General features: G+C 46.7%; 1 protein-coding gene across 2 annotated transcripts in view; it reads left to right on the top strand.

Moving 5' to 3' along the window:
• Positions 1–26,992, top strand: part of MX2 (MX dynamin like GTPase 2) — a 36,821-nt gene that overhangs the window by 4,363 nt on the left and 5,466 nt on the right. Inside the window, exons 1-12 of one of the 2 annotated variants that reach the window (XM_043474461.1) lie at positions 1,776–2,043; positions 2,150–2,345; positions 2,450–2,785; positions 3,587–3,779; positions 5,576–5,707; positions 8,859–9,013; positions 10,373–10,511; positions 12,742–12,940; positions 19,931–20,009; positions 24,270–24,392; positions 24,608–24,749; positions 25,889–26,047. In XM_043474461.1, coding sequence (XP_043330396.1) covers positions 2,519–2,785; positions 3,587–3,779; positions 5,576–5,707; positions 8,859–9,013; positions 10,373–10,511; positions 12,742–12,940; positions 19,931–20,009; positions 24,270–24,392; positions 24,608–24,749; positions 25,889–26,047 — 1,588 coding nt within the window. In that variant the 5' untranslated portion in view covers positions 1,776–2,043; positions 2,150–2,345; positions 2,450–2,518. Of the gene's footprint in view, positions 1–1,775; positions 2,044–2,149; positions 2,346–2,449; positions 2,786–3,586; positions 3,780–5,575; positions 5,708–8,858; positions 9,014–10,372; positions 10,512–12,741; positions 12,941–19,930; positions 20,010–24,269; positions 24,393–24,607; positions 24,750–25,888; positions 26,048–26,992 lie in introns of those variants that run through there. The other variant, XM_043474460.1, reaches the window with a different exon arrangement.

A 26,992-nucleotide genomic window follows, 5' to 3' on the forward strand; every position in this document is an offset into this window, starting at 1 on the left:
CCCAAATGTCAGGTCCAGCCCCAGTCGTGCCAGGAAAGGCCAGGGCACAGCCCGGTCAGTGCAAGGCAGAGAGGACCAGAGGGGCCAGCCCCCAATCCCAAAGAAGGGAGCCGCCCCTGGGCTGGGCTTTCCGAACCCCCAGGAGACAAGGGTGCTTCTCCCAGTTCCCTGAGCTCATTCTGACCTCAGGACCTTTGCACTTGAACTTGTTCTGCCAGGAAGGCTCCTCCCCAAGTCCTCAAATAATTGCTGCTCTCCTCATTCATTTCCTGTTTCCTGTACACGCGGACACACCCTCTAACAGCCCCTGCCTCCACCTCTGACACTGACCCCAGGATCTGTCACCCACTCCCTTTCTTCCAGACACTCCATCATCACCTGGGGTTGCATTACTGCAGCCTTCTTCATTGGTCCGCTTTCTTGTTTGGGGGGGTCCTCCCTGACAGAATGTGTGTACTGGAGGCAGGGACTTCATCTGGCTTGCTCACTACTGAACCCTCACGGCAGGAACCACCTCGCACATAGTAGGTCCTCGTATTAGTTTGCTCAGGCTGCCGTAACAAAGCGCCGCAGGGTGGATGGCTTAGACAACAGAAATTTATTTTCTCACAGTCTGGAGGCCAGAAGTCCAACACTAAGGTGTCAGCAGGGTTATTTTCTCCCGAGGCCTCCTGGACATGGAGATGGCAGTCCTCTCCCTGTGTCCTCACGTGGTCTTGCCTCCGTGTGTATCTGTGTCCTAATCTGTTTTTTTCTCATTAAGACACCGGTGAGGTTCTCATTAAGACACCTCGTTTACCTCAATATCCTCTTTAAAGCCCATCTCTCCAGTGTAGACACACACCGAGGTCCTAGAGGTTAGGACTCTGACATATGAACTTGGGGACACAATTCAGCCTGCATTAGTCCTCAATACACATCTGTTGAATGAATGAATCAGTGAATGAACCACCCTCACTTTTAAAGCTAGGCCAATGGCACACACAAGGTTATGAATGTGCAGGTCCAGTTTGAGAGAAGGCAAAAAAAATTGGCCCAGCATTCAGAGATGGTATCAAATAGGAAAAGGTAGGTTAGGACCAAATTCTTTAGGAACTTTGTTCTGAAAACAAAGACCCCAGAAGTTTTTAGAAAGGGTAGTGACAGGATGAGACCAGGGGCTTAGAAGGGAAAGGGCCATAGTGTGTGCAAGGATGGGGCCACTTTTGTGAGGAGGGGGTGGACAGACGGCTGGAAACAGGGCACACACGGATGCCCCAAGGGTCAGTGACGGGGTAGGCACCACCTCGAGACTCCAATCCTCCCCAGTGGTTAGTGCCCTGGAGCTGGCATGACAAATGCCCCCAACTCAGACACATAGGATATCTATTCTCTCCCAGTTCTCAGGCCAGAAGTTCCAGGGCGAGGTGTCAGTAGAACTAGTTCTTCCCAGAGGCTCTGAGGGAGAACTCTTTCAGGCCCCTCTCCCAGCTTCTGGGGCCCCTGATCCCCTCGGGGGTCCCTGACTTGGGGCAGCGACCCTCCAGTCTCTGCCTCCTTTGCCCTCCAGGCAAGGGGCTCCTGTGTCTCAAACCCTCCCCACCTGTCTCTTCTTGCATTTCGGGCCCACCATCATCCCCAGATCTGCCTCAATTCCTCTGCGAGTGGGCTTTTCCCAATAAGGTCACAGCCACATATCCAGGTGGACTCGCATTTGGGAGGGGAGCGAAGCCATTCAACTCACTGTCTCCACTCTGGTCCCTGTGGGGGGTGGGGGGGCGGTCACAGCAGGAAAGTGTTCATGACCCAGAGTCCCTGGCCAGCCTCTGGGCCCTGACTCAGGCCAGTAACTAGACCACTGCGCTTCACCTTCTTGACCTGAAAAAGTGCAAATTAGGTGCTGACATGCAGGGTTGCTGTGAAAACGAAATGAGCATCTCAGAGCAGTGCTGGGTGAGGCCAGCTGTCTCTAGGGGGACGACCACCTGATTGTAGGTCCCACGGAGAAGTAAGAGACCCCAGCAACCTTTCTCCCAGAATCTCCAGCAGCCTGACCTAGCCTGGGTGAGAAACGGTGACGGCGGGGCAGAGATTGCCTACCAAGGGATGCTGGACGGGCTCCCTGTCATCTCTCCACACCTTACTGCCTCCTCTCCATCTTGAACTGTAGGTGACGACACGGAGCCCAGCAGAAGTGACAGCAGAACCTTCAGACTCTCCCCTGGAAGCGCAGAGTCCCCTTGTCCCCAGGCCCGGGGGCACCACCAACACCCCTTTTGTGTTCTGTGCCTGTTTGCGGCCATCAGCCCCTCCTGCAGACAGGCCTGAGCTGGGCTGCTGGCCTGCCCTGCGTCAGTGAGCAGCAGGTGGGTTGTAAGGGGTTGGGCAAGGCAGAGCTGGAGGAAATACAGCCCCCAGGAAGGTCTGCTGGGGGACCTCTGGGCCACGCTCCCCTCTTGTGTCTTCGCAGAGCTCGTCGAGAAGACCGGAGGCGCTGAGCCCCAGAGACCACATACCCCAGCTCTTCGAGCAGACAGTCATGTTGCTGTCCTACAGGCCTTTGAAGTCAAGGAGGCACATTCTGACTTCCACTCAGCCCCGCCCAAAGGAAGACCTGAACTTCCATCAGCAGCCACCAGCGCCGCCGCCGGCTCCAGCACCACCGGCTCCAGCACCGGAGCAAACAATGAGTCCCCTCCATTGGCAGGTGCGAGAGAGCCACCCCAACTTCCTTCCCAACAACTTCCATCAGCTGAATTTGGACCCTCAGCAGCCAGAAGCAAATGGGGGCCAACAGAGGTCAAAGGTAAGGTGAGAGGAGGGTGGGTCAGGAAGGGTGCATGAGAGGGAGGGAGGGGAGAGAAGTGTGTGTGTTAGTCACGCAGTCCTGTCTGACTCTTTGCGACCCCATGGACCGCAGCCCGGCTCCTCTGCCCATGGGATTCTCCAGGCAAGAGTACTGGGGTGGGTTGCCGTTTTCTCCCCCAGGGGATCTTCAGGACCCAGTGATGCAACCTGGGTCTCCTGCATTGCAGGCAGATTCTTTACCATCTGAAAGAAGGTGGAGGGGTGGGGGGAAGTGGGGAATAAAACCTGCCAGTCTAGTCCAGTTCCGTAGCACAGCTGGTGCCCTCCCCCACCCCCAACCTTCTGGGCACTTCCAACAAGCCCCGGGGGCAGACACAGTCTCTGGGGCAACAGTGACCTTCCTGGACATGGATCTGGAGCCTCCGTTCTCTGTGCTGGGGTCTCCTGCCTGGGAGCTTTCCCTCCAGCTGTGACTGCCACAGTCATCACTGTCAGCCACCCCCCACCCCAGCCCTGCAGGCCCGGGTGGGCTTCTCCCCTCCCTCCAGCTGGGAGCGCCTGCCCTCGCAGGGTCATCTCCCAACTCACACGGGCACCTCCACCTCCAGCCCACAGCAGTGGAAGCCAAGCCTCTGCAGGAACAAGTGCGGGGGGCCTTGCCTCTGGCACACCCGGGTCCACCTCTCGCCCCTCCTGTCTCTAACCCAACAAGAGCAAATCCATCAATTCAGCTGCAAATTCCAGAAAGCAGTGGGAGTCCATCAGAGACCAAGGCTGTGAGTCTGTCTGTCTCCTCCAGGAGCCAGAAAACAACCTGTACAGAAAGTATGAGGAGAAGGTGCGGCCCTGCATTGACCTCATTGACTCCCTGCGGGCCCTGGGCGTGGAGCAGGACCTGGCCCTGCCCGCCATCGCCGTCATCGGGGACCAGAGCTCGGGCAAGAGCTCCGTGCTGGAGGCTCTGTCGGGGGTCGCCCTCCCCAGGGGCAGCGGTAAGCACTGCTGGGGCAGCCTCCTGCAAGCCACAGAGCATCCCAGGACCAGTAGGCTCAGGAGGGGCCACGGGAAGCCCCCCTGGACGGGTGATGTGGGCAGGGGGTGGGGTAGGGGGTGGGCCTGGATGCTCCTGCTACCCTAGGTCCTGAGTCCTCTTTCACGTGTCAACAATCATTGCTGGGCTTTGTATCAGTTGGTTTCTTTCTAGTCCTCTAAGACTCTAGATACATTTCTATGTTAATTTGTGAGTTTCTGGTAACATGTAAAGTCTTTTTGAAGAATTTTCTCAACACTTTGAGAAGCTATTAGCCAGGATCATGGTGTGATATGTTTTTAAATGTTTCATTTTAAAAAAGAATTTTTTTTTTTTTGGTCATGCCTCAAGGCATGTGGGCTTTCATGCCCACAAGGGATTGAACCTGCACCCCTTGCATTATGAGTCGTTCAGAGTTTTAACCACTGGACCACCAAGGAAGTTCCTGTTTCCCTTCAAAAAAAAATTTAAGCTTGTGTAGAATTAAGCATGGCAACCCACTCCAGTATTCTTGCCTGGAGAATCCCATGGACAGAGGACACTGGCAGGCTATAGTCCATGGGGTCTCAAAGAGTCGTACAGAACTGAGTAACTAAGACTTACTACTACTATGATCATCTGGGCTTCCCTGGTGGCTCAGTTGGTAAAGAATCTGCCTGCAATGCAGGAGACCTGGGTTCAGTCACTGAGTTGGGAAGATCCCCTGGAGAAGGAAAAGGCTACCCACTCCAGTATTCTGGCCTGGAGAATCCCATGGACGGAGGAGCCTGGCCAGCTACAGTCCATGGAGTCGCAAAGAGTTGGACATGACTGAAGTTACTTAGCACGCACGCATGCAAGCACAGAATTAAAAAGCTGTCATACATTCTGACAATGAAAATAATTATAAAGGGGAAAAAAGGACGCACCTGGCACCCTCAAGTGGGTAGTTTCCCCTGTCCTGATTCCCTCTCTCATACCAATCTTCTTCCAGCACTGCCCATCTGTCAAAAATAACAGGAACCCAGGGATCCAGGGCTGCCTCCTGGGCACAGAGGAGGATATGGGGGCTTCATGGGCCCTGCACAGCCCTCAACAACCACCCAGACCAGGCGTCCCGGCCTGTGTGTCCTCCCAATCATGGGCAGTCGGTCCTTTACTCCCGGGTCTCCTGTGAGATCCCCATCCACCCAACTCTGATGTGTGATGGAGTCAGAGTGGGGACCAGTGGCTCCTCCTCTCCGCCCTGGGTTCAGCATTTCCAGGAGAAAAGCAACAGAGCAAAGAGTCTGGAGGCCAGTGTGGCCGTGGCAGTCTTGTGGGGCAGGCAGGAGCCCCTTACAGGACAGTGCTTTGGGCTCCCTCCATGCCCGAGTGTGAGGGGCTAGGAGGGCTGGATGGGGCCAGGTAAATCTCACTGCTTCCCTCCCACTCCTACCCCTGTCGTGACCCTTGGCTGCCACCTGGACTGTGCCTCTGGCCTTTCTAGGAACAGGGGTAATTAGTGGGGCTGGACTGAGTCCTCCCTAGAGAGGGATACAGCTTTCAGACAAGGCCTCTGGGGACACTGGGGAGGATAAGAGCAAAGGGTGGGGCTTCCCTGGTGGTCCAGTGGTTAGAACTCCATGCTCCCAATTCAAGAGATGGGGGTTCAATCCCTGGTCAGGGAACCAAGATTCTACATGCCTTGAGGTGCAGTCAAAAAAGAAAAGAAAAGGGCACCTGTGAATGGTTCTTTTTAAGGGAAACTTAGAGGCTGTTTGGGAAACTCTCTCTCAGGAATCATCACCCGGTGTCCACTGGTGCTGAAACTGACAAAGCTGGAGTGTGAGTGGACGGGGAGAATCAGCTACCGCAACATAACGCTACAGCTGCACAACCCCTCCGAGGTGGAGTGGGAGATCCGTAAAGGTAGGGCCCTGCGGGCATCTGCAGGTCGGCTCCTTCTCCCCCTGGGGTCATCAGCAGTCACCCGGGCCTCTCCAGCCCCACAGCGAGCACCGTCTCTTCTTTCCAGGCTTTCCCACGTGCCGCCCTCTGCCTCGCACACGTCCCTCCTCCTTGCTACATAGCCCTACCCTTTCGCGACTGTCAGTTTTACCTGCCTCTCCTCTGGGAACTGTCCCAGACAGCACCCCTGCTCCAGCTACCCCGGTCAGCGCTGGGGACATGTGTCGCGAGGAGCTGCTCTAACCTGAAGTGTCTTGTTGCCTGTGGCCGCATCCCTGTCTCCAAGCTGTGAGGTTTCCCCCAAAGCCAACCCCGCCCACCCACCACTCCTAGAAGCACATCCAACTCTTGAGATCAGCCTGACGTAACCACCGAATGAGAAGCAGGCTCAGTTGCTCCTGGAATGTCTTCCCAGGAGGCGCTAGTGGTGAAGAACCCGCCTACCAGTGCAGGAGACATAAGAGACACAGGTTTGATCCCTGGGTGGGGAAGATCCCCTGGAGGAGGGCATGGCAACTCACTCTAGTATTCTTGCCTGGAGAATCCCATGAACAGAGGAGCCTGGTGGGCTACAGTCCATAGGGTCACAAAGAGTCGGACATGACTGAAGTAGCACGCTCCTGGAACCCACGTCCATACCCATTCGGAGGGGACCCTGGAGGTCATCCCCTCGCAGCCCTGCCTCCAAGGTCCCTGGGCCTGCCCACCACTCTCCAAGGCATCTTCCCCTTCCTGCTCTCAAGCTGGGCTCAGCCAGACAGGCAAAAATTCACTCTGATCATAACAGGAAATTCTGTGGCCATAGCTTCCATTCTAGGGAGATGGGCTTATGCCTCACTGAGCAGCAAACTCCATCCAAGGCTGGGGTTTTCACGTGACTCCTGGGCCTCAGCTCCCTGAGAATCTTGTGTCCCCAGCTGGCTCACCAGAGGGATCACTCCCCAAATTGCAAAGTGCTGCCTCAATTCTAGCACCCACCCCCAAAACAGGAACTTCCTGAGACCTTCACCTGGCAAGTCTCCTAGCTTCAAATGATAAAAGCTCTGCCCTGCGGGGCCTGCTATGCCTGTCCTGTCCACATGTGCCCAGCACATCCTGCAGCGTGGCTGAGATCTGCCCAGTCTCTCTCTAGCTGTGAGCTCTGTGGGCAGGACTGGGAGGGCACGTTCTGTGAACTTCGGTGAATGTTTTGTGTAAGGATGAGTAATGAGCATCTTTAGAATAGCATCTCTAAAGCATCTGTAGCATCTTGGAACTCTGGTCCACTGCGGTTGGGAGTGTAAGTTGGTGCAACTACTTTGGAAAACTGACAAAATATCCACTAAAGCTGGAGGTGTGTGCATCCCCCATAACACCTCAAAACTCTAATCCCGAGTATCAGTTCAGTTCAGTTGCTCAGTCGTGTCCAAATCTTTGCGACCCCCATCAACTGCAGCACGCCAGGCCTCCCTGTCCATCACCAGCTCCCAGAGTCCACCCAAACTCATGTCCATTGAGTCAGTGATGCCATCCAGCCATCTCATCCTCTGTCGTCCCCTTCTCCTCCTGCCCTCAGTCTTTCCCAGCATCAGGGTCTTTTCAAATGAGTCATTTCTTCGAATCAGGTGGCTAAAGTATTGCAGTTTCAAATTCAACATCAGTCCTTCCAATGAACACTCAGGACTGATCTCCTTTAGGATGGACTGGTTGGATCTCTTTGCAGTCCAAGGGAATCTCAAGAGTCTTCTCCAACACCACAGTTCAAAAGCATCAATTCTTCAGCACTCAGCTTTCTTTATCCCAAGTACATTCCCAGCCAAAATGTGCACCAAAAGTCAGCTTCTAGAATCTCTATAGCAGCACTATTGTGATTCCCAGGTGGTGCTGGTGGTAAAAGAATCTGCTGCCAATGCAGGAGACATAATAGATTAAGTTCCTGGGTCAGGAAGATCCTCTGGAGGAGGGCACAGCAACCCACTCCAGCACTCTTGCCTGGAAAATCCCATGGACAGAGGAGCCAGGCAGGCTCCAGTTCATAAGAGTCACAAAGAGTCAGACATGACTGAGTGACTTAGCAAGCAAGCAGCTATGATTACCCACCTCCCTCCACACCCCCCCAGCCCCAACCCCCCACACCCCACAGACTGGATCAAGACACAGAATGGCAATGAATAGGAACAGCCCTCAGCCACAAGCACCAGTATAAAGGAATCATGCAAACGAAATGTTGAGCTGAGAAAGAGTGACGAAGAGAGGGTTTCCCCAAGTGGCTCAGCGGTAAAGAATCCACCTGCAATGCAGAAGCCGCAAGAGACTCGGGTTTGATCCCTGGGTCGAGAAGATCCCCTAGGGGAGGGCATGGCAACCCACTCCAGTAGTCTTGCCTGGAGAATCTCATGGATAGAGGAGCCTTGCAAGGTACAGTCCATGGGGTCACAAAGAGTCAGACATGACTGAGTGACTTAGCACACATGCACACAGGCATGATACCAAGAGAAGACGTAGTTTACGATTCCTTTTATATTAGGTGGGACCACAGGAAAATGCTCTTCTTGTAGGTCGAAAGTGGTTATCTATCAGCAAATTCACTTGGCTCAACCAAGTATAAAGTACAAAAATGGGTAAAAGAGTAGATGCTGGTAAAGCTTAAGATAAGCACTACTTTATGTGAGGGCTAGCGATCCGCAGGGAGAGAGGGGCTTTAGCAGGGCAGGGGGGCTGCCCATGTTCTGTTTCTTGATGTGTGTTTCTGTGACACCAATGGGTCCCACCTGTGAAACTCACCAAGCCACAGGCTTAAAACAAAGGTACTTTCCTGTATGTATGTTTCACTTCAATACAGAGTTACAAAATCATAGCTTAAGTAGTGACTGGGAGTGATAGCTAAAGCAGGAAACGTTTACAAAGTAGCCTGGTTGCCCTCATTCCCCCACCTCCTAATCTCTAAAGAATTAGGCAATTCATCAGGGCTGTGCTTAAATTGCCTCCTTGTTTCTCACCTTAGGACTGTCCCCAAATACAGGTGAGACACATAAATAGATGAGACACATAAATCTGCCCACAGATTCCACTGTTTTTGCTTGGTTGGGTTCTTCATCTGGACTCAGGGTTTCTCCTCTCTTGGTCTCCATAGCCCAGAATATCATAGCTGGGAATGGAGTTGGCATCAGCCATGAGCTCATCAATCTGGAGGTCACCTCCCCTGAGGTCCCAGATCTGACCCTCATTGACCTTCCCGGCATCACCAGGGTGGCTGTGGAAAACCAGCCACAGGACATCGGACTGCAGGTGAGCCACTCTGCAACTTGGGAGTGGGCCCCACGCTCAGCAGGGGGCACTTCTGAGGTCTCTGCCGGCAGCCCCCAGGGCTCTGGTGCACATTCCCAGCCCACAGCCTGAGTAGTTGGGGAGGAGACTGCGGAGGACAGTCTAGGGCTGGGGCCTCATACTCGGGTTCAGACAAGGGCCTGGCAGTCATGGAAACAGGCAAAGCTGACTCTGTAGGCCTGGAGGTGTATAACGCACACCCTGTACAATGCTGTCCTGTGGGAATATGGACTCAGTGTTACCACTATCCTAATATTTAAAAGAAGCCAGACATTGGATTTTTACATGGGCTCTACCGATCTTAGCCACAAGTCTTTTAAGTAGCACTACGTAAACCAATCAGGACACAGATTGTGATCTCTGGCTAGGGACAAGAAGGCCGGTACGGTAGATTTGCATGAGAACCGCAGAGCAGTTCTGACGGATACAAACCAACAGCTGCTGAGCCTGGGGCTTCTTTACCAAAGACCTTCCCACTTAAGGTTGCCTGAGAATGTAGTCGTCACAGGGATGCCAGAATCACACCTGATCTCTGGCTGGGTCCACCCTGAGACCAGCCTTGTCAAGCCTTGCCGAGCCAGCTCACGTGGAGGCCAAGGAGGCAAGGATGGTCTCAGAAGCAGGGTTGTTGTCCAGGGTGTAAAGGGACGGGGTGGAGGAGAGGGAGAAGATGAGACCCTCTTTCCCTAGGACTGAGGTCACAGCTGCCCTCTTCCCTTTTCCGAGGAGGTGAGTGGGGGGCGGCACTGCCAGTGTTGGGAACCCAATTACAGCCCAACTAAGACCATGGCAGTCCCTCTTGGATGGGTCTCTGCTGGCCCCACTGTCTCAGGCACTTGATAACTCTTTCTTCCTCAACATCCAGATCACCATTCTCTGTCTCTGGGAGCCTTGTAATTAGGTCACTCCCATTCCTGAGTTAAGGGGCTAATTCTACACTTCTTACCCTACTTCATTCAGCAAATGGGTGGGATTTCCCAGGGCATGACAAAAATGCTTGCCCGGGGTCAGAGCATGCCTCTTCCTCCTGCTGTCAGCTCAGAAGCATCCCAGGGAAGATCTGTCGAGGAAGGAGGGGTCTCATCTGGCCACGGGTATCAGGGAGCCTTTGGGAAAGAAGAAGTACCAGTGATGAGCTCTAGAGGATAAGCAGAACCTCAGCAGAGAACTCAATGAGGGCAGGTGGTCAGACATTCTAGAGGAAGAGCGTAGGCTGAGCCAAAGCTCAGAAGTGTGAAAACTGGGTGGTGCTCTGGGATGACCAGCTGTGCTCTTGGGTGACCAGAGATGTGCTCTTCTGTTGTGACTCCTTGGCATCAGATCAAGGCACTCATCAAAAAGTACATCCAGAGGCAAGAGACCATCAACTTGGTGGTAGTCCCCTGCAACGTGGACATCGCCACCACAGAGGCACTGAGCATGGCCCAGGAGGTGGACCCCGATGGAGACAGGACCATAGGTAAGAAGAAAGCGCCAAGCTCCTTAGAGGACAGGAAGCCAGGGGAGACCCCTCAGATATTTAGAAGGTCCTGGATGTAACAGCTCTGTTAGAGGTGCCCACACCTTGCATCAGATACAAGCTCTGTTCCCAGGGAGACTCCGTGGGCTCGGGATGCAGTTGTACACAACAGATGGGTCACCCTCACTCATGTTCAGGGCTAGATGTATGGCCAATATTTGGAGGTTCTTTGCCCTCCTTCCTATTGTCCCTTATTTGCATTCTCAACCCATTCTGGATCAGGGAGGAGAAATACCTTATTTGCTCTCCCACAATGGTCCAGAAAGGAGGAACTGACTGGCCCATCAACTCTGCAAGTCCACAGGAAAAATTCTTGTGAGTCTTTAGTTCATGGAAAAGTTCTCGCCAGGGCGTGTGTGAACATACTCAGGGAACACACTTCCAGGTTTACACTGGAGCACAGGTGTCTATAGAGTTTATTTTCAAGTAGAACTCTTCCTTGGGGAGATGGGTTCTCTTAAATTCCTTTTTTAAAAATGTCCCCTGCAGAAGGCATTATAGGGGATTTGGTTTAAGAGCACAGATTGCCTGGGTTTCAATCCTTGTTCTACAATTTACTGGCTACATATCCTTGGGCAAATGAGAGCAGCTATTTTTGAAATTCTAATATTGTTACTTAATGCCACTTCTCTCCAATCACTTCACTTACCCATCTGAGTTTACCTTCCTGAAAGTGTGCCAGTCATTTTCTTTGACTAATTGGATACCTAGTATATTACTGCCTTTGCTACTTTTTCCCCAACAAATGCCCAGGTTTCCAGTAAGGATAAAAATACCAGTAGGGGAATACAACTCGAGTTTAGTGTATTATTATATGCCAGACTAGACTTGTACTCTGTTACCTGCTGACTTCTACAGGTATCTAGAACACAATGAACCAGAGAGAAGACTCAGGTTTGGGGTCATCCACCATTATGCAATCATAAGTCATTAGGGATGTCTCATTAATGACCACAGAAGATAGTTTCATCTATTAAGTAGATAGATCCATTTGGATATCAATATCTTTATAGAAGTTGAGTAATACTTCTTACCAGTAGTTTTCTGTTCTTCTCATGGGGCTTCCCAGGTAGCTCAGTGGTTAAAAAAAAAACAAAAAACTGCCTACCAATGCAGAAGACACAAGAGACATGGGTTTGATCCCTGGATGGGGAAGATTCCCTGAAGAAGGGAATGGCTACCCATTCCAGCATTCTTTAGCCACAAACTCTGATAATCTGTAAGTTTTCACTAAATATTATCTATTGTTGTAAATTCAGTTAAGTACTATATGCATAGAGTATACACAATCAGGCCTTAGTATATTCCAAACAGCCTTAAAACACTGTGCAAATTTTCCATGCATTCTAGGTCAAGTATAGAAATAGAGAAAAGTATGTTAAATTTAAAAAAGAAATGGAATATACACTCAAGTACACAGCAGCCAAAAGGTGGAAGCAAACCAAGCATCCATCAAGAACACAGTCACTTGGAATTCAAAGCCTTCAGTTCAGTGTGAGCGACAGGAGTAAGGGCAGGAGCGTGGGAGAGGAAGGCAGGGAGGATCTCAAAGGAGGTCCCACTAGAGGGGCAGAGTGAGTCTGTGACAGGAGACCCTCGAGAGTCACAGACCCTCCTTACACTAGGGAATGATGTGCTTTTGGAGACATAGTGATGGAGTGAGTTGGTTCTGATGATGCATGCTGCCTTAGTGTTGGGGACTCAGTGGGCACCCAAGAGACATTTGTTAAATAAATTACACAAGGCAGTTAACGAGTTGAGTGACTGGATGAGCAAATAAAAATACAAGTGAGAGGAATGCCAAAGAAGTAAAAGAATGAGCTGATGGGCACTAGGCAGAAAAGGCTCTTGGTCATAACAGTCTTGATAAAGAAGAAAGTTGGAGGCATCATAATCCCTGATGGCAAGTATATTACAAAGTGACTCTGATTAAAGCAGTATGGTGCTAGCAAAAAGACAGACATACAGACCTATGTGACAGAATAGCAAGCCCAGAAATAAAGTCGTGTCTGTGGAGTTAGCTGATTTGGGGCAAAAGTGGTAAGAATATACAGTGGGAAAATGATAATCTGCTGGTCTTGGCCAAAAAAGACCCCGTAGCCTGGTAGCGTTCAACATATTTGAAGAGAAAGTTGACCTTTCCACTTGCGCTCCTCTAATCATCTCACAGGGATCCTGACCAAACCAGACCTAGTGGACAAGGGCACTGAGAAAAGCGTCCTGAAGGTCATGCAGAACCTCACCTATCATCTCAAGAAGGGCTATATGATCGTGAAGTGCCGGGGCCAGCAGGATATCACCAACAAGCTGAGCTTGGCAGAGGCAACCATGAAAGAAACACTGTTCTTTCAGACACATCCGTATTTCAGGTAAGATTCTTCACTACAGCCTTGGACTCCAGGGAAACCAGCCCTGTCTACCAGAATTGGCCAAGATGATTACCATATTTAAAAATTATACAGTTAGCATCAGCTCAGTTCAGTCACTCAGTCGTGTCCAACTCATTGTGATCCCATGGACTGCAGCACGCCAGGCCTCCCTGTCCATCACCAACTCCTGGAGTTTACTCAAACTCATGTCCATTGAGTCAGTGATGCCATCCAACTAACTCATTCTCTGTCAACCCCTTCTCCTCCTGCCTTCAATCTTTCCCAGCATCAGGGTCTTTTCAAATGAATCAGCTCTTCACATCAGGTGGCCAAAGTATTGGAGTTCCAGCTTCAACGTCAGTCCTTCCAATGAACATTCAGGACTGATTTCCTTTAGGATGGATTACTTGGATCTCCTTTCAGTCCAAGGGAATCTCAAGAGTCTTCTCCAACACCACAGTTCAAAAGCATCAATTCTTTAGCACTCAGCTCTCTTTATGGTCCAACTCTCACATCCATACAGGACCTACTGGAAAAACCGTAGCCTTTACTAGATGGACCTTTGTCGGCAAAGTAATGTCTCGACTTTTTATTATGCTGTCTAGGTTAATCATAACTTTTCTTCCAAGGAGCAAGCATCTTTTAATTTCATGGCTGCAGTCACCATCTGCAGTGATTTTGGAGCCCCCAAAATAAAGTCTGTCACTGTTTCCACTGTTTCCCCGTCTATTTGCCATGGAGTGATGAAACTGGATGCCATGATTTTAGTTTTCTGAATGTTGAGCATTAAGCCAACTTTTTCACTCTCATCTTTCACTTTCACCAAGAGGCTCTTTAGTTCTTTTTCACTTTCTGCCATAAGGGTGGTGTCATCTGCATATCTGAGGTTATTGATATTTCTCCCAGCAATCTTGATTCCAGCCCGTGCTTCATCCAGCCCAGCATTTCTCATGATGTACTCTGCATATAAGTTAAATAAGCAGGATGACAATCTATAGCCTTGACGTACTCCTTTTCCTAATTGGAACCAGTCTGTTGTTCCATGTCCTGTTCTAACTGTTGCTTCCTGACCTGCATACAGGTTTCTCAAGAGACAGGTCAGGTGGTCTGGTATTCCCATCTCTTTAAGAATTTTCCAGTTTGTTGTGATCCACACAGTCAAATGCTTTGGCATAGTCAATAAAGCACAAATAGATGTTTTTCTGGAACTCTCTTGCTTTTTCGATGATCCAACGGATGTTGGCAGTTTGATCTCTAGTTCCTCTTCCTTTTCTAAAACCAGCTTGAACATCTGCAAGTTCATGGTTCACGTACTGTTGAAGCCTGCCTTGGTGAATTTGGAGCATTACTTTACAAGCCTGTGAGATAAGTGCAATTGTGCGGTAGTTTGAGCATTCTTTGGCATTGCCTTCCTTTGGGGTTGGAATGAAAACTGATCTTTTCCAGTCCTGTGGCCACTGCTGAGTTTTCCAAATTTGCTGGCATATTGAGTGCAGCACTTTCACAGCATCGTCTTTTAGGATTTGAAATAGCTCAGCTGGAATTCCATCACCTCCACTACCTCTGTTTGTAGTGATGGTTCCTAAGGTCCACTTGACTTCACATTCCAGATGTCTGGCTCTAGGTGAGTGATCACAACATCATGATTATATGGGTCGTGAAGATCTTTTTTGTATAGTTCTTCTGTGTATTCTTACCACCTCTTCTTAATATCTTCTCCTTCTGTTAGGTCCATACCATTTCTGTCCTTATTGAGCCCGTCTTTGCATGAAATGTTCCCTTGGTATCTAATTTTCTTGACGAGATCTCTAGTCTTTCCCACTGTATTGTTTTCCTCTATTTCTTTGCATAGATCACTGAGGAAGGCTTTCTAATCTCTCCTTGCTATTCTTTGGAACTTTGCATTCAAATGGGTATATCTTTCCTTTTCTCCTTTGCTTTTTGCTTCTCTTCTTTTCACAGTTATTTGTAAGCCCTCTTCAGACAGCCATTTTGCTTTTTTGCATTTCTTTTTCTTGGGGATGGTCTTGATCCCTGTTTGCTGTCATGAACCTCCATCCATAGTTCATCAGGCACTCTATCAGATCTAGTCCCTTGAGTCTATTTCTCACTTCCACTGTATAATTGTAAGGGATTTGATTTAAGTCATACCTGAATGGTCTAGTGGTTTTACCTACTTTCTTCAATTTCAGTCTGAATTTGGCAATAAGGAGTTCATGATCTGAGCCACAGTCAGCTCCCAGTCTTGTTTTTGCTAACTATATAAAGCTTCTCCACCTTTGGTTGCAAACAATATAATCAGTCTGATTTCGGTGTTGACCATCTGGTGATGTCCATGTGTAGAGTCTTCTCTTGTGTTGTTGGAAGAGGGTGTTTTCTATGACCAGTGTGTTCTCTTGGCAAAACTCTATTAGCCTTTGCCCTGCTTCATTCTGTACTCCAAGATCAAATTTGCCTATTACTCCAGTGTTTCTTGACTTCTTACTTTTGTATTCCAGTCCCCTATAATGAAAAGGACATCTCTTTTGGGTGTTAGCTCTAGAAAGTCTTGTAAGTCATCATAGAACCGTTCAACTTCAGCTTCTTCAGCCTTACGGGTTGGATTACTGTGATATTGAACGGTTTGCCTTAGAAACAAACAGAGATCATTCTGTCATTTTTGAGACCGCATCCAAGTACTGCATTTCGGACTCTTTTGTTTACTACAATGGCTACTCCATTTCTTCTAAGGGATTCTTGCCCACAGTAGTAGATATAATGGCCATCTGAGTTAAATTCACCCATTCCAGTCATTTTAGTTCACTGATTCATAAAATGTTGACATTCACAATTAGCATAACCAACGCTTTTTATTATTTTAGTATTAAATGCATTGGCTTACTTAATTCATTTTTTCTTGGATTCTGATGATGACACTCATTTAAATTGAAGCCGAGTATTCCATAGGACAAGGGTCCCCAAGCCCCAGGCCATGGACCATTGCAGGTCTGTGGCCTCTTAGGAACTGGGCCACGTAGCAGGAGATGACTGATCTGCAAGCGAGAGAAGCTTCATCTGTATTTACAACTGCTCCCCATTGCTTGTGTTACCACCTAAACTCCATCTCCTGTCAGATAAACAGCAGCATTAGATTCTCATAGAAGCACAAACTACTGCGAACCACAGATACGAAGAATCTCAGTTTTGAGCTCCTTATGAGAATCATCCCCAAACCATTCCCCTCTGGGTCTGTGGAAAAATTGCCTTCCAGGAAACCAGTCCCTGGTGCCAAAAAGGCTGGGGACCACTGTCATACCACACTTTAGTTTCCCAAAATGCTTTCCCTTGCTCTCTCATTTGAGTCCCACAAAAATCTTGAAAGACATTGGGGTTTTTTCCATTGAACTGGATACTTTTTTCCTTTCCTTTTATTTAGGAACTTGATGTTCCCGAGCCATGGGGGAGAGTAGGGAGTAGTCTCTCCTACTTTAAAGAGAGACTCTGGGAAAATGGTGAATTTTTGCAGACCTGATTTACTACTTACTCTGTGCCTTTGGGAGATGGCTCTACCTCTCTGAGCTTCTGCTTTTTCATCTGCTCAGAGAGTCCTGCTACTGCTTTATGGGATTGTGTTTAGCATTAAATAACATGGCAGATGCAAATATTCTGGCCAGCACACCATAAATATCACCCTGGTTCCTTTTTTCTCTCTGCTCCTGCCCTGAGTGAAAGAAACAGAAGGCTTTCAGAAGTATTGAGTGTTACAGCAGAGAAGACTGCTGACAAGCAAAGGGAAGATTCTGTAACAATCACACCCATGGTTCTCAACCTTAAGCAAGCAACAGAATTTGTGGGTTATTGTTGTCAGTCACTCAGGTGTGCCCGACTCTTTTTGTAACCCTATGGACTACAGCACGCCAGCCTTCCCTGTCCTTCACTATCTCCCAGAGTTTCCTCAAACTCATGTCCATTGAGTTGGGGATGCCATCCAACCATCTCATCCTCTGTCATCCCCTTCTTCTTCTGCCCTCAATCTTTCCCACCATCAGGGTCTTTTCCAGTGAGTCAGCTCTTCATATCAGGTGGCCAAAGTATTGGAGCTTCAGCTTCAGCTTCAGTCCTTCCAATGAATATTCAGGTTTGATTTCCTTTCGGATTGATCAGTTTGATCTCCTTGCTGTCCAAGGGATTCTCAAGAGTCTTCTCCAGCATCACCATTTGAAAGCACCAATTCTTCAGTGCTCAGCTTTCCTTATGTCAAATCTGTACATGACAACTGGAAAAACCATAGCTTTGACTCTACAAATTTTGTTGGCAAAATGATGCCTCTGCTTTTTAATATACTGTCTAGATTTGTCATAGCTTTTCTTTCAAGGACCAATTTGTGGGAGAGTTGGTTAAAATTCAGCTAGCTGTGCCATCCCAGAGTTTCTGAGTTCTGAGGTAGGCCCCAAGAATTTGTGTTTCTTCAAGTTCCCAGGCTTTCCTGGTGGCTCAGCAGGTACAGGATCCACCTGAAATGCCAAAGACATGAGAGACTTGGGTTTGATCCCTGGGTCAGGGAGGTCCCCTGGAGGAGAAAAATGGCAACCTATTCCAGTTTCTTGCCTAGAAATCCCATGGACAGGGGAGCCTGGCAGGCCACAATCCAAAGTATCTCAAAGAGTCACATGACCGTGACTAAGCACAAGCACTGCAACTTCCCAGTTGAGGTCAACGTTGCTGGTCCAGGGACACTTTGAAAACCACTGTTCAAGGTCTTTGGGAAAGTTAAGGCTTGCATGAAAAAGTGTGCTGAAGTGCTTTGTCACTGAATATCTGCGTTTCAATCCTTGTGTGCCCAAGTGCTGGGACTCAGCTCTTTTGCAGCAAAGATGCTCACAGTAGCACTGAAAAAAATGATCCTACTGGGTCCTTCATGAATTTATGTTAAAGGTAAACGCTTTGCAGCCAGACCACCTGGTCTGTGACTCTGGGCAAGCTGCTTAACATTCCCATGCCTTTGCCTTTCTCTCTCTAAAATTGGTTGTTCAATGATTAAATAGGTGTAAAGCCCTTAGAATGGAATAGGCACTTAGTACAGACCATGTAAACATTTTTTAAATTTAATTTTATTATGGAAAGAACATTTAACATGAGGTTCACCCTCCTAACAAATGTTTAAGTGCACAAAGTGGTATTGTTAACTACAGGCATGATATTGTTCGGCAGCTCTCTAGAATGTGTTTATCTTTCGTAACACAAACTTTTTACCCTTTGATTAGCACTCTTCATTTCCTCCTCCACACAACACCTGGCAACCACCATTCCACTCTCTGATTGCCTGAGTCTGACTGTTTTAGATAGAGCACATAAATGGAATTATGTAGTATTTGTTTTTCTGTGACTGGTTTATTTCACTTAGCATAACATCTTCAAGGTTAATTCATATTGTCACATACTGCAAAATTCCCTTCTTGTTAAATGCTGAATTATATCCTATTGCATGTATCTACAATTTTTAATCCATTTATCTTTCCATGAATATTGAGGTTGTTTCCACATCTTCGCTCTTGTGAACGGTGCTACAGTGAATATAGGAGCCCTAATAAGTCTTTGAGATCTTGATTTCAATTCTTTTGAATAAATGCCCAGAAGTGGGATTGCTAGATCATATGGTAGTTCCATTGTTAATTTTTTAAGGTATTTATTGCTGCTTTCCATACAGGCTGCATCATTTTGAGTTCCCATCAACAGTATACTAGTGTTTCAATTTCTCCACATCCTTGCCAACACTTGTCTTTTTTTTTTAATAATATCATCCTAACTGATATGATGTGATGTTTAATTGTGGTTTTGATTTGCATTTCCCAGATAATTAATGATGCTGACCATCTTTCCATGTGCCTTTTGTATGTTTTCTTTGAGGAAAAAAATCTCTATTTGAGTCTTTTGGCCCATTTTTAAATTGAGTTATTAGGGTTTATTTGCTATAGAATTGTGGAGATCCTTGCATATTTTGGAAATTAACCCCTTATCAGATATGTGGTTTGCAAATATTTCCTCCCATTTCGTAGGTCGCCTTTTCCTTTGCTGATTGTTGACTTGCAGTGCTGAAGTTTTGAGTTTGACATCATCCTACTAGTCTATATTTGCTTTTGCTGCCTGTGCTTTTAGTGTCATATTCATGAAATCATTTCCAAGATCAATATGATGAAGATGTCCCCCCATGTTTTCTTCTAGGAGTTTTACAGTTTTGGGTTTTACATTAAGCCTTTAATCAATTTTCAGTTGACTTTCGTATCTAGTGTAAAAAAAGGATCCATTTTGCTGTGGATATCTAATTTTCCCAACACCTTTTGTTGAACAGGTTATCCTTTTCCTATTGTGTATTCTTGGCACGTTTGCAAAAATCAGTTAACTGTATATGCATGGATTTATTTCTGGGCTTGCTATTCTGTCCCGTAGATCTATGCTGTTGCTGTTTAGTCTCTAAGTCATGTCTGACTCTTTGCAGCCTCATGGACTGTAGCCTGCCAGACTCCTCTCCATGAAATTTTCCAGACAAGAATACTGGACTATATGTGTCTTTATTCTAACACCATACTGCTTTAATTACAGTAGCTTTGCAATATAGTTAAAATCAGAAATATGATGTCTCTAGCTTTCTTCTTTATCAAGATTGATACATCTAATTAGGGATAAATATTTGCTATAAGAAATAAAATACTACTTTGGGCAAGTCACTTAGCCTCTATGAAATTGTATTGTTTTGCTTTTCCTGAAAAAATGACTTACCACCTGAGTTTATTGGGGCACAAAAAGAAAAAAAAAGGTAACCTCTCTAGTACTATGCCTGCCTAGATATGATCTTGCTCCTTAATTATCAACTGTCCTCATGTACCACCTGGCTTTTCTGATGGTGTGCATCACTCCAAGGAACTGAGCTCATCTACCCACTTATAAGGTACAATACTGGAAAGTGATCCTATGGGCCCTTCTTAAATTCATGCGTGCTCTGTCTTGTTTCAGGGTTCTTCTAGATGAAGGAAAGGCCACGGTGCCTCTTCTGGCAGAAAGACTTACCACCGAGCTCATCTGGCACATCAATGTGAGTGAGTAGTTTAAGTTGCAAGCTATAAAAAAAATGACAGCCTTGGGTACTTCCCTGGTGGTCCAGTGGTTAAGACTCAACCTTCCAATGCAGGCGATACAGGTTCAATCTCTAGCTAAGATCCCACATGCCTTGTGCCCAATAAACCAAAACATAAAAGAGAAGCAATATTACAACAAATTCAATAAAGACTTTAAAAATGATCCACATCAAAAAACAAATCTTAAAAAAAAAAAAAATGACAGCCTGTTGACATCACTTTCTTAGTCATGGGTTGACTAGGACACTCCAGTGAAATGTCCAAACCAGCAGACAAATAAGAACATTCTGAAAACCAAATCACTCCTGGTCAGAGGCTCACAAAAGAGCTTCTGAAACAGAAAAGCAGTAACTGCATAGTGTTGAAATAAAGAGTTGAATCTGTCAGTTTGGGGCCAGCAAAGAGAGAAGGAAAATGCTAACAGGTTAGCAGTGTAAAAAGGAGTGAATATCGAGTTAGCAAATTTTTAATAGTTTGTTAACAATTCACAGTATAAAAATCACTTTCCTTTGAGACTTCCTGATGGAACACTGGTTAAGACTTCACCTTCCAATGCAGGGGTGCAGGTTGGATCCCTGGTCAGGGAACTGAGGTCCCAAGTGCTTCGAGGCCAAAAATCCAAAACATAATACAGAAGTAATCTTGTAACAAATTCAATAAAGACTTTAAGAATGGTTCACCTCAACAAGTTTTTAAATGATAAATTAAAAATATAAATATAAAACATTTTCCCAGCTTCAAACTTGTAGGAAATAAACGTTTGGTTTTCAGTGATTCTCAAAATAAGAAAACCACAGACAAAGTTCTCATGATGTCTTTGAAGGGGGACTCTGGCTTGGTGCTTATTGAGAAATAGAATATTTATAGCCATCACCATCACCATTGTGGGCTCCAGGACTGGGCACCAGCTACTGAATCTGCACACCCCCATCAAGAGGATGACATAAGAGTTGGACCATAAAGAAGGCTGAGCACCAAAGAATTGATGCTTTCGAATTGTGGTGCTAGAGAAGACTCTTGAGAATCCATGGGACTGCAAGGAGATCAAATCAGTCAATCCTAAAAGGAAATCAAACCTGAATATTCATTGGAAGGACCGAGGCTGAAGCTGAAGCTCCAACACTTTGGCCGTCTGATGTGAAGGGCCGACTCGTTGGAAAAGACCCTGATGCTGGCAAAGATTGAAGGCAAGAAGAGAAGGGGGTGACAGTGGATGAGATGGTTGGATAGCATCACTGACTCAATGGACACGAATTTGAGCAAACTCCGGGAGATGGTGAAGGACAGGGAGGCCTGGCATGCTGCAGTCTGGGCAGTTGCAAAGAGTCAGACACAACTTATAGAGTAAACAACAACAAATCAAGAGGATAATGGCCAGAACATGAGGAGGAAAGAAGTGGCAGGTGTCCATACTAAAAATAGCCCTCCCATTAAAAATATTAAACCCACACAAGCTACACAAGTACCCTTTCACATCAAAATAGCCCTCTGAGACCACAGTAGATAATCATTTCTCCTAAACTCTCTTGAGTAAGAGAAATAGAAGTAAAATGAAGATGCAGAAGAGCAACTCTCAATGAAAAGGCCAAGAGAATGCCCCTGAAAGAACAATGAAACATACTTCTTCAGTCTGATAGATGCTGAGTTCAAAAGGGAGATAATGAAAATACTGGAGGAATTAAGAAAGGCTATGGACAGAAATGCAGGTTACTGTAAAAAAGGAACTAAAAATTATAAAGAGGAGGAAAAAAGAAATTCATTTGCCAAGATGAAAGCTGATCTAAAGACAATAAATAGCAGAATGAGTAATGAAGAAGAATAAACAAGTGATCTGGAAGGTAGAATAATGGAAATCACTCAGTCAGAACAATAGAGAGAAAGCCAAATGATAAATGGAGTATTTGTCACGCTTGCCTGAACCATTGTCCATGAGAAGATGAACCTTGAGTACAGAGGTAGAACTCAGGGGCTGGATCCCAGTCCGTGCTAAATTGCATGTTGCATGGAAACAATTAATTCTTTTGAACCAGGAAACACATACTCAAAATATTTGTTAGGGGCAACACTTCTCAAACTGTATGTGGTGCTTGTGGTAAAGAAACTGCTTGCCAATGCAGGAGACAGATGTAAGAAATGTGGGTTAGATCCCTGGGTTGGGAAGATTGCCTGGAGGAGGGCACAGCAACCCACTCCAGTATTCTTGCCTGGAGAATTTTTGCCTAACACAGAGTTAGGCAAAAATGTTACCTAGAAAATTTGTTTAAATTCATATTCCTGGGCCCCAGCTGAGCTTCTGAGTCAGTAGGTCTGGGGTGGGGCCCATGAATTTGTTTTTCTCAAGTGATCTTGGGAACATACTTGGAGAAGTACTGATTCTGATAGAATCCGTTCAATTTGCAGCAGAGAATTCCAAAAGAAATAACCCTGTCTAAAATCTATGCTGCTAGTACTAAATCACTTCAGTCGTGTCCAACTCTTCGCAACCCTATGGACTGTAGCCCAGCAGGTTCCTCTGTCCATGGGATTCTCCAGGCAAGAATACTGGAGTGGGTTGCCGTGCCCTCCTCCAGGGGATCTTCCCAAACCAGGGATCTAACCCACATTTTTCACATCTGTCTCCTGCATTGGCAAGCAGTTTCTTTACCTCTAGCACCACTGGGGAAGCCCATCTAAAAGCTCTATCTCCTATCTAATTGAGAAAAGCATCTCTTTTAAAAAAAAGATGTTATATTTTGATATTTTTTTTCATAACAGTTCTCAACATTTAAATATTGCACTTTAAATTTTGAATTTCAGTTTTGTGCTATTTTCAATTAATTTTTAAAATTTATTTCAAGACACAATCATGATCACTTGAAATATCAGGAAAAAAGATTAATACCTTTCTGCCTACAGATACAAACTGTCCAAAGAGAGAGAGGATGAGACCTTATCAACTTCTTAGTACACTACTCCGCAAACTTCCTCTAAATCCCAAAAGCTCATTCTGTCTGGCTGACTACAACCTGCGGTTTTTACCTTCTCAGGCTGTCAAGGTGTGAGCAGGTGTAAAGTGAAGTCTGCTGCTTACCACCTCAGTGATGATATCAAACAGTTTGTCTCTCTGAGCCTTTTCCTTTCTTGTGAGAAACAGGCAATGAAGTCATGTGCTTTGTACCACAGTGTGGGGCTTCACTGAGATGTAAAGGACTTGGAATGATGCTCACCCCAAAGACAACCCTCCTCGGGGCCCCCTCCATCGTTCCTGCTCCTCCACAGTTGATGACAATTGCTAAATTGTCATCAGCAACATTGGCTGCTTTGGACGTTAGCCAGCCGACACCGACACACAGGCATCAGTTCAGTTCAGTTCAGTTCGGTTGCTCAGTCGTGTCCGACTCTTTGCGACCCCATGAATCGCAGCATGCCAGGCCTCCCTGTCCATCACCAGCTCCCGGAGTTTACTCAAACTCATGTCCATCGAGTTGGTGATGCCATCCAGCCATCTCATCTTCTGTCATCCCCTTCTCCTCCTGCCCCCAATCCCTCCCAGCATCAGGGTCTTTTCCAATGAGTCAACTCTTTGCATCAGGTGGCCAAAGTATTGGAGTTTCAGCTTCAGCATCAGTCCTTCCAATGAACACCCAGGACTGATCTCCTAAGCACCATTTATCAGTTTATAACACTCAGATGTTATAGGGGACATTTCACCAAAGAAACCTTCCATTATATTCAAAGGTACTTGTTATCTCAATGAAAGCTCTGAGTCAAACAAACAAAAAACCCAAAACTGGCCACCACCGGATTCCCTCCCCACTTTGGTCACATGACAGAACTGCAGAATTCTCAACACCAGATTGTCCAAGCTGTATCACGCATAACGTTGCATCCCAAGTCCTCCTTGAGTTCTTAGCAGGAGTCGCTCTCAACAAGAGTCACACAATAATAGAAACGGAATGCTTTCAAACGGGACTCTGCCCATACACCTAAGATACCTGTCAGCTAATTTCAGCAAGCTGCAGCGTTTCATTGTTTGCTCTTATTTTGTTCAGGGAAGATCCCCTGGAGAAGGAAATGGCAATACACTCCAGTATTCTTGCCTGGGAAATCCCTTAGACAGAAGCCTGGCGGGCTACAGTCCCTGGGGTCAGAAAAGAGTCAGATAGGACTTAGCGACTTAAAAACAAAAGAAGTTCATCAAGTTGTAGCCTTTCATCGCTTGCTCTTATTTTGTTCAGAAATCACTCCCCTTGTTAGAAAACCAAATAAAGGAGAAGCACCAGAGGGCGACAGAGGAGCTGCGCCAGTACGGGGATGACATTCCCAGCAATGAAGGGGATAAAATGTTCTTCCTCATAGAGGTGAGGATTACCCAGGACTCCCTGTTGCCCTGCCCTCCTCGTTTCTCACGAGGTGGTGGGGTGGGGGTAGCGGGTGGGGGGGTGTATGAGGGGGCTGGTGGGTCATCTGACCCCCTTGGAGCCCCAGCCCCCACACCACCATGCACGGCTGATCCGGATCCCTGCTCTTTAATATAATTACAGCACAGATTGATGGTTTTATCTCATCTTTTCAGAAAATTAAGGTATTTAACGAGGACATTCAAAAGTTAATAGAAGGAGAAGAAATTGTAATGGAGACAGAGTCCCGCTTATGTAACAAAATCAGAGAGGAGTTTACAAGCTGGGTACTCATACTTAGCGCCAACATTGAAAAAGGTAAGTCCTGGGACAGGGCTGCCCCAAAAGCAGCATCATGTTTACCAAGACCAGAAGCTACTTCTGGCACATAAAAATTGTGCGAAGAGCCGACTGTGCCCACACTAGGGACCTCTTAGTATCTGTAACAGCTTCCCAGCCATTCTTGTGGAGCATGGCCTTCGCCAATTCGATAGTAGACCATTCCACCAACTGTCTCCTTGCTTCTGTGTTTTGAGGCTCAGCAGTTTCACTTACCCTGTCTCTTTCCTCCTCTTTACCCCCAGTCCAAGATCAGAAAGGTCTATGCTTTGACAACAAACTCCTTACTTCCTCTGGCAGAGTTCCAACTTCTATCTGCTCCAGCCCAAAGGCCAATAGGGTGTGTGCCTGTGTGGTGTTGTAGTGTGTGTATGTGTGTGTATCTTTGCTTTGACACTTTAAAATATATATTTTTATTTATTTATTTTTGGCAGCACGGGGTCTTCATCGCTGCACACAAGCTTTCTCTAGTTGCAGAGAGTAGGGGCTTTTTTGTTGCGGAGCACAGGCTCTAGGACACTCGGACCTCAGTAACTGCTGCATGTGGCTCAGCAGCTGTGACTCGTGGGCCCCAGGGCGTGGGCTCAGCGGTTGTGGTGTGTGGGCTTAGTCGCCTCGCAGCATGTGGGATCCGCCTGGACCAGGGATCGAAGTAGTCTCCCGTGCATTGCAAGGTGGGTTCTTAACCACTGGTCTGCCGAGGAAGCTCTGTTTTGACACTTAATAAAAGCAGCGCTATTCCTTCCATGGTAACAGCCCTCCAGCTATATGTAGTCTTGGAAGAAGAGCTGTAAGGGCCGCAAGAATTTTTTGTTTCTATTTTCATTTAATTAATCAGATTTTTTTCCCCTACCAATTATAAACACTCAGCTTCTCTCCTGGCATGATGACTCTCAACTGAAACACATTGGAATAGAAAAAGATTTTTGTTTCTTAACTGTCAATATTTCTCAAACCGGCATTATCAGGCGACAAATAATTATTTTCATGATTAAAAGAAACTATTTAGAAACATTGCCATAGGATTCGTTGGGTAAGCAAGACCTGAAAAAAATCCCTATCTTTTAACTGTCTGTGAAATTATTAGAATTTATCCTGGTGGTTTGTTTTTGTTGCAGTTAAAAGTATCCTTAACGAGGAAGTCTCAAAATATGAAACGAAGTATCGAGGCAAAGAACTTCTTGGATTTGTCAATTATAAGACGTTTGAGACTGTCGTGAAGCACTACCTGGGGCAACTGATAGACCCAGCACTCAAGATGCTCCAGAAGGTCATGGGTGAGGAACTCTCATAAAAAACTTTCACTTTGTTACCCTTATACCTCCCATAGGTCTCAGTGCTTGGAGGAAGAGATTGGAATGGAATTATCAAACACAGCCTGCAGATGTTTGTCCACTTAGGGGGAGGGGGAGAGTGTGGTCAAGGCTGTATGTTGTCACCCTGCTTATTTAACTTATATGCAGAGTACATCATGAGAAATGCCAGGCTGGATGAAGCACAAGCTGGAATCAAGATTGCTGGGAGAAATATCAATAACCTCACATACACAGATGACACCACCTTTATGGCAGAAAGTGAAGAAGAACTAAAAAGCCTCTTGATGAAAGTGAAAGAGGAGAGTGAAAAAGTTGCCTTAAAACACAACACTCAAAAACTAAGATCATGGCATCCGGTCCCATCATTTTATGGCAAATAGATGGGGAAACAATGGAAACAGTGACAGACTTTATTTTGGGGGGCTCCAAAATCACTGCAGACGGTGACTGTAGCCATGAAATTAAAAGATGCTTGCTCCTTGGAAGAAAAGTTATGACCAACCTAGACAGCATATAAAAAGCAGAGACATTACTTTCCTAACAAAGGTCTGTCTAGTCAAAGCTATGGTTTTTCCAGTAGTCATGTGTGGATGTGAGAGTTGGACTATAAAGAAAGCTGAGTGCTGAAGAATTGAAGCTTTTGAACTGTGGTGTTGGAGAAGACTCTTGAGAGTCCCTTGGACTGCAAGGAGATTTAACCAGTCCATCCTAAAGGAAATCAGTCCTGAATATTCATTGGAAGGACTGATGCTGAAGCTGAAACTCCAATACTTTGGCCACCTGATGCAAAGAATGGACTCATTAGAAAAGACCCTGATGCTGGGAAAGATGGAAGGCAGGAGGAGAAGGGGACGACAGAGGACAAGATGGTTGGATGGCATCACTGACTCAATGGACATGAGTTTG

The sequence above is a fragment of the Cervus canadensis genome, chromosome 7 (genome assembly GCF_019320065.1).
Source record: "Cervus canadensis isolate Bull #8, Minnesota chromosome 7, ASM1932006v1, whole genome shotgun sequence".
NCBI lineage: Eukaryota > Metazoa > Chordata > Mammalia > Artiodactyla > Cervidae > Cervus > Cervus canadensis.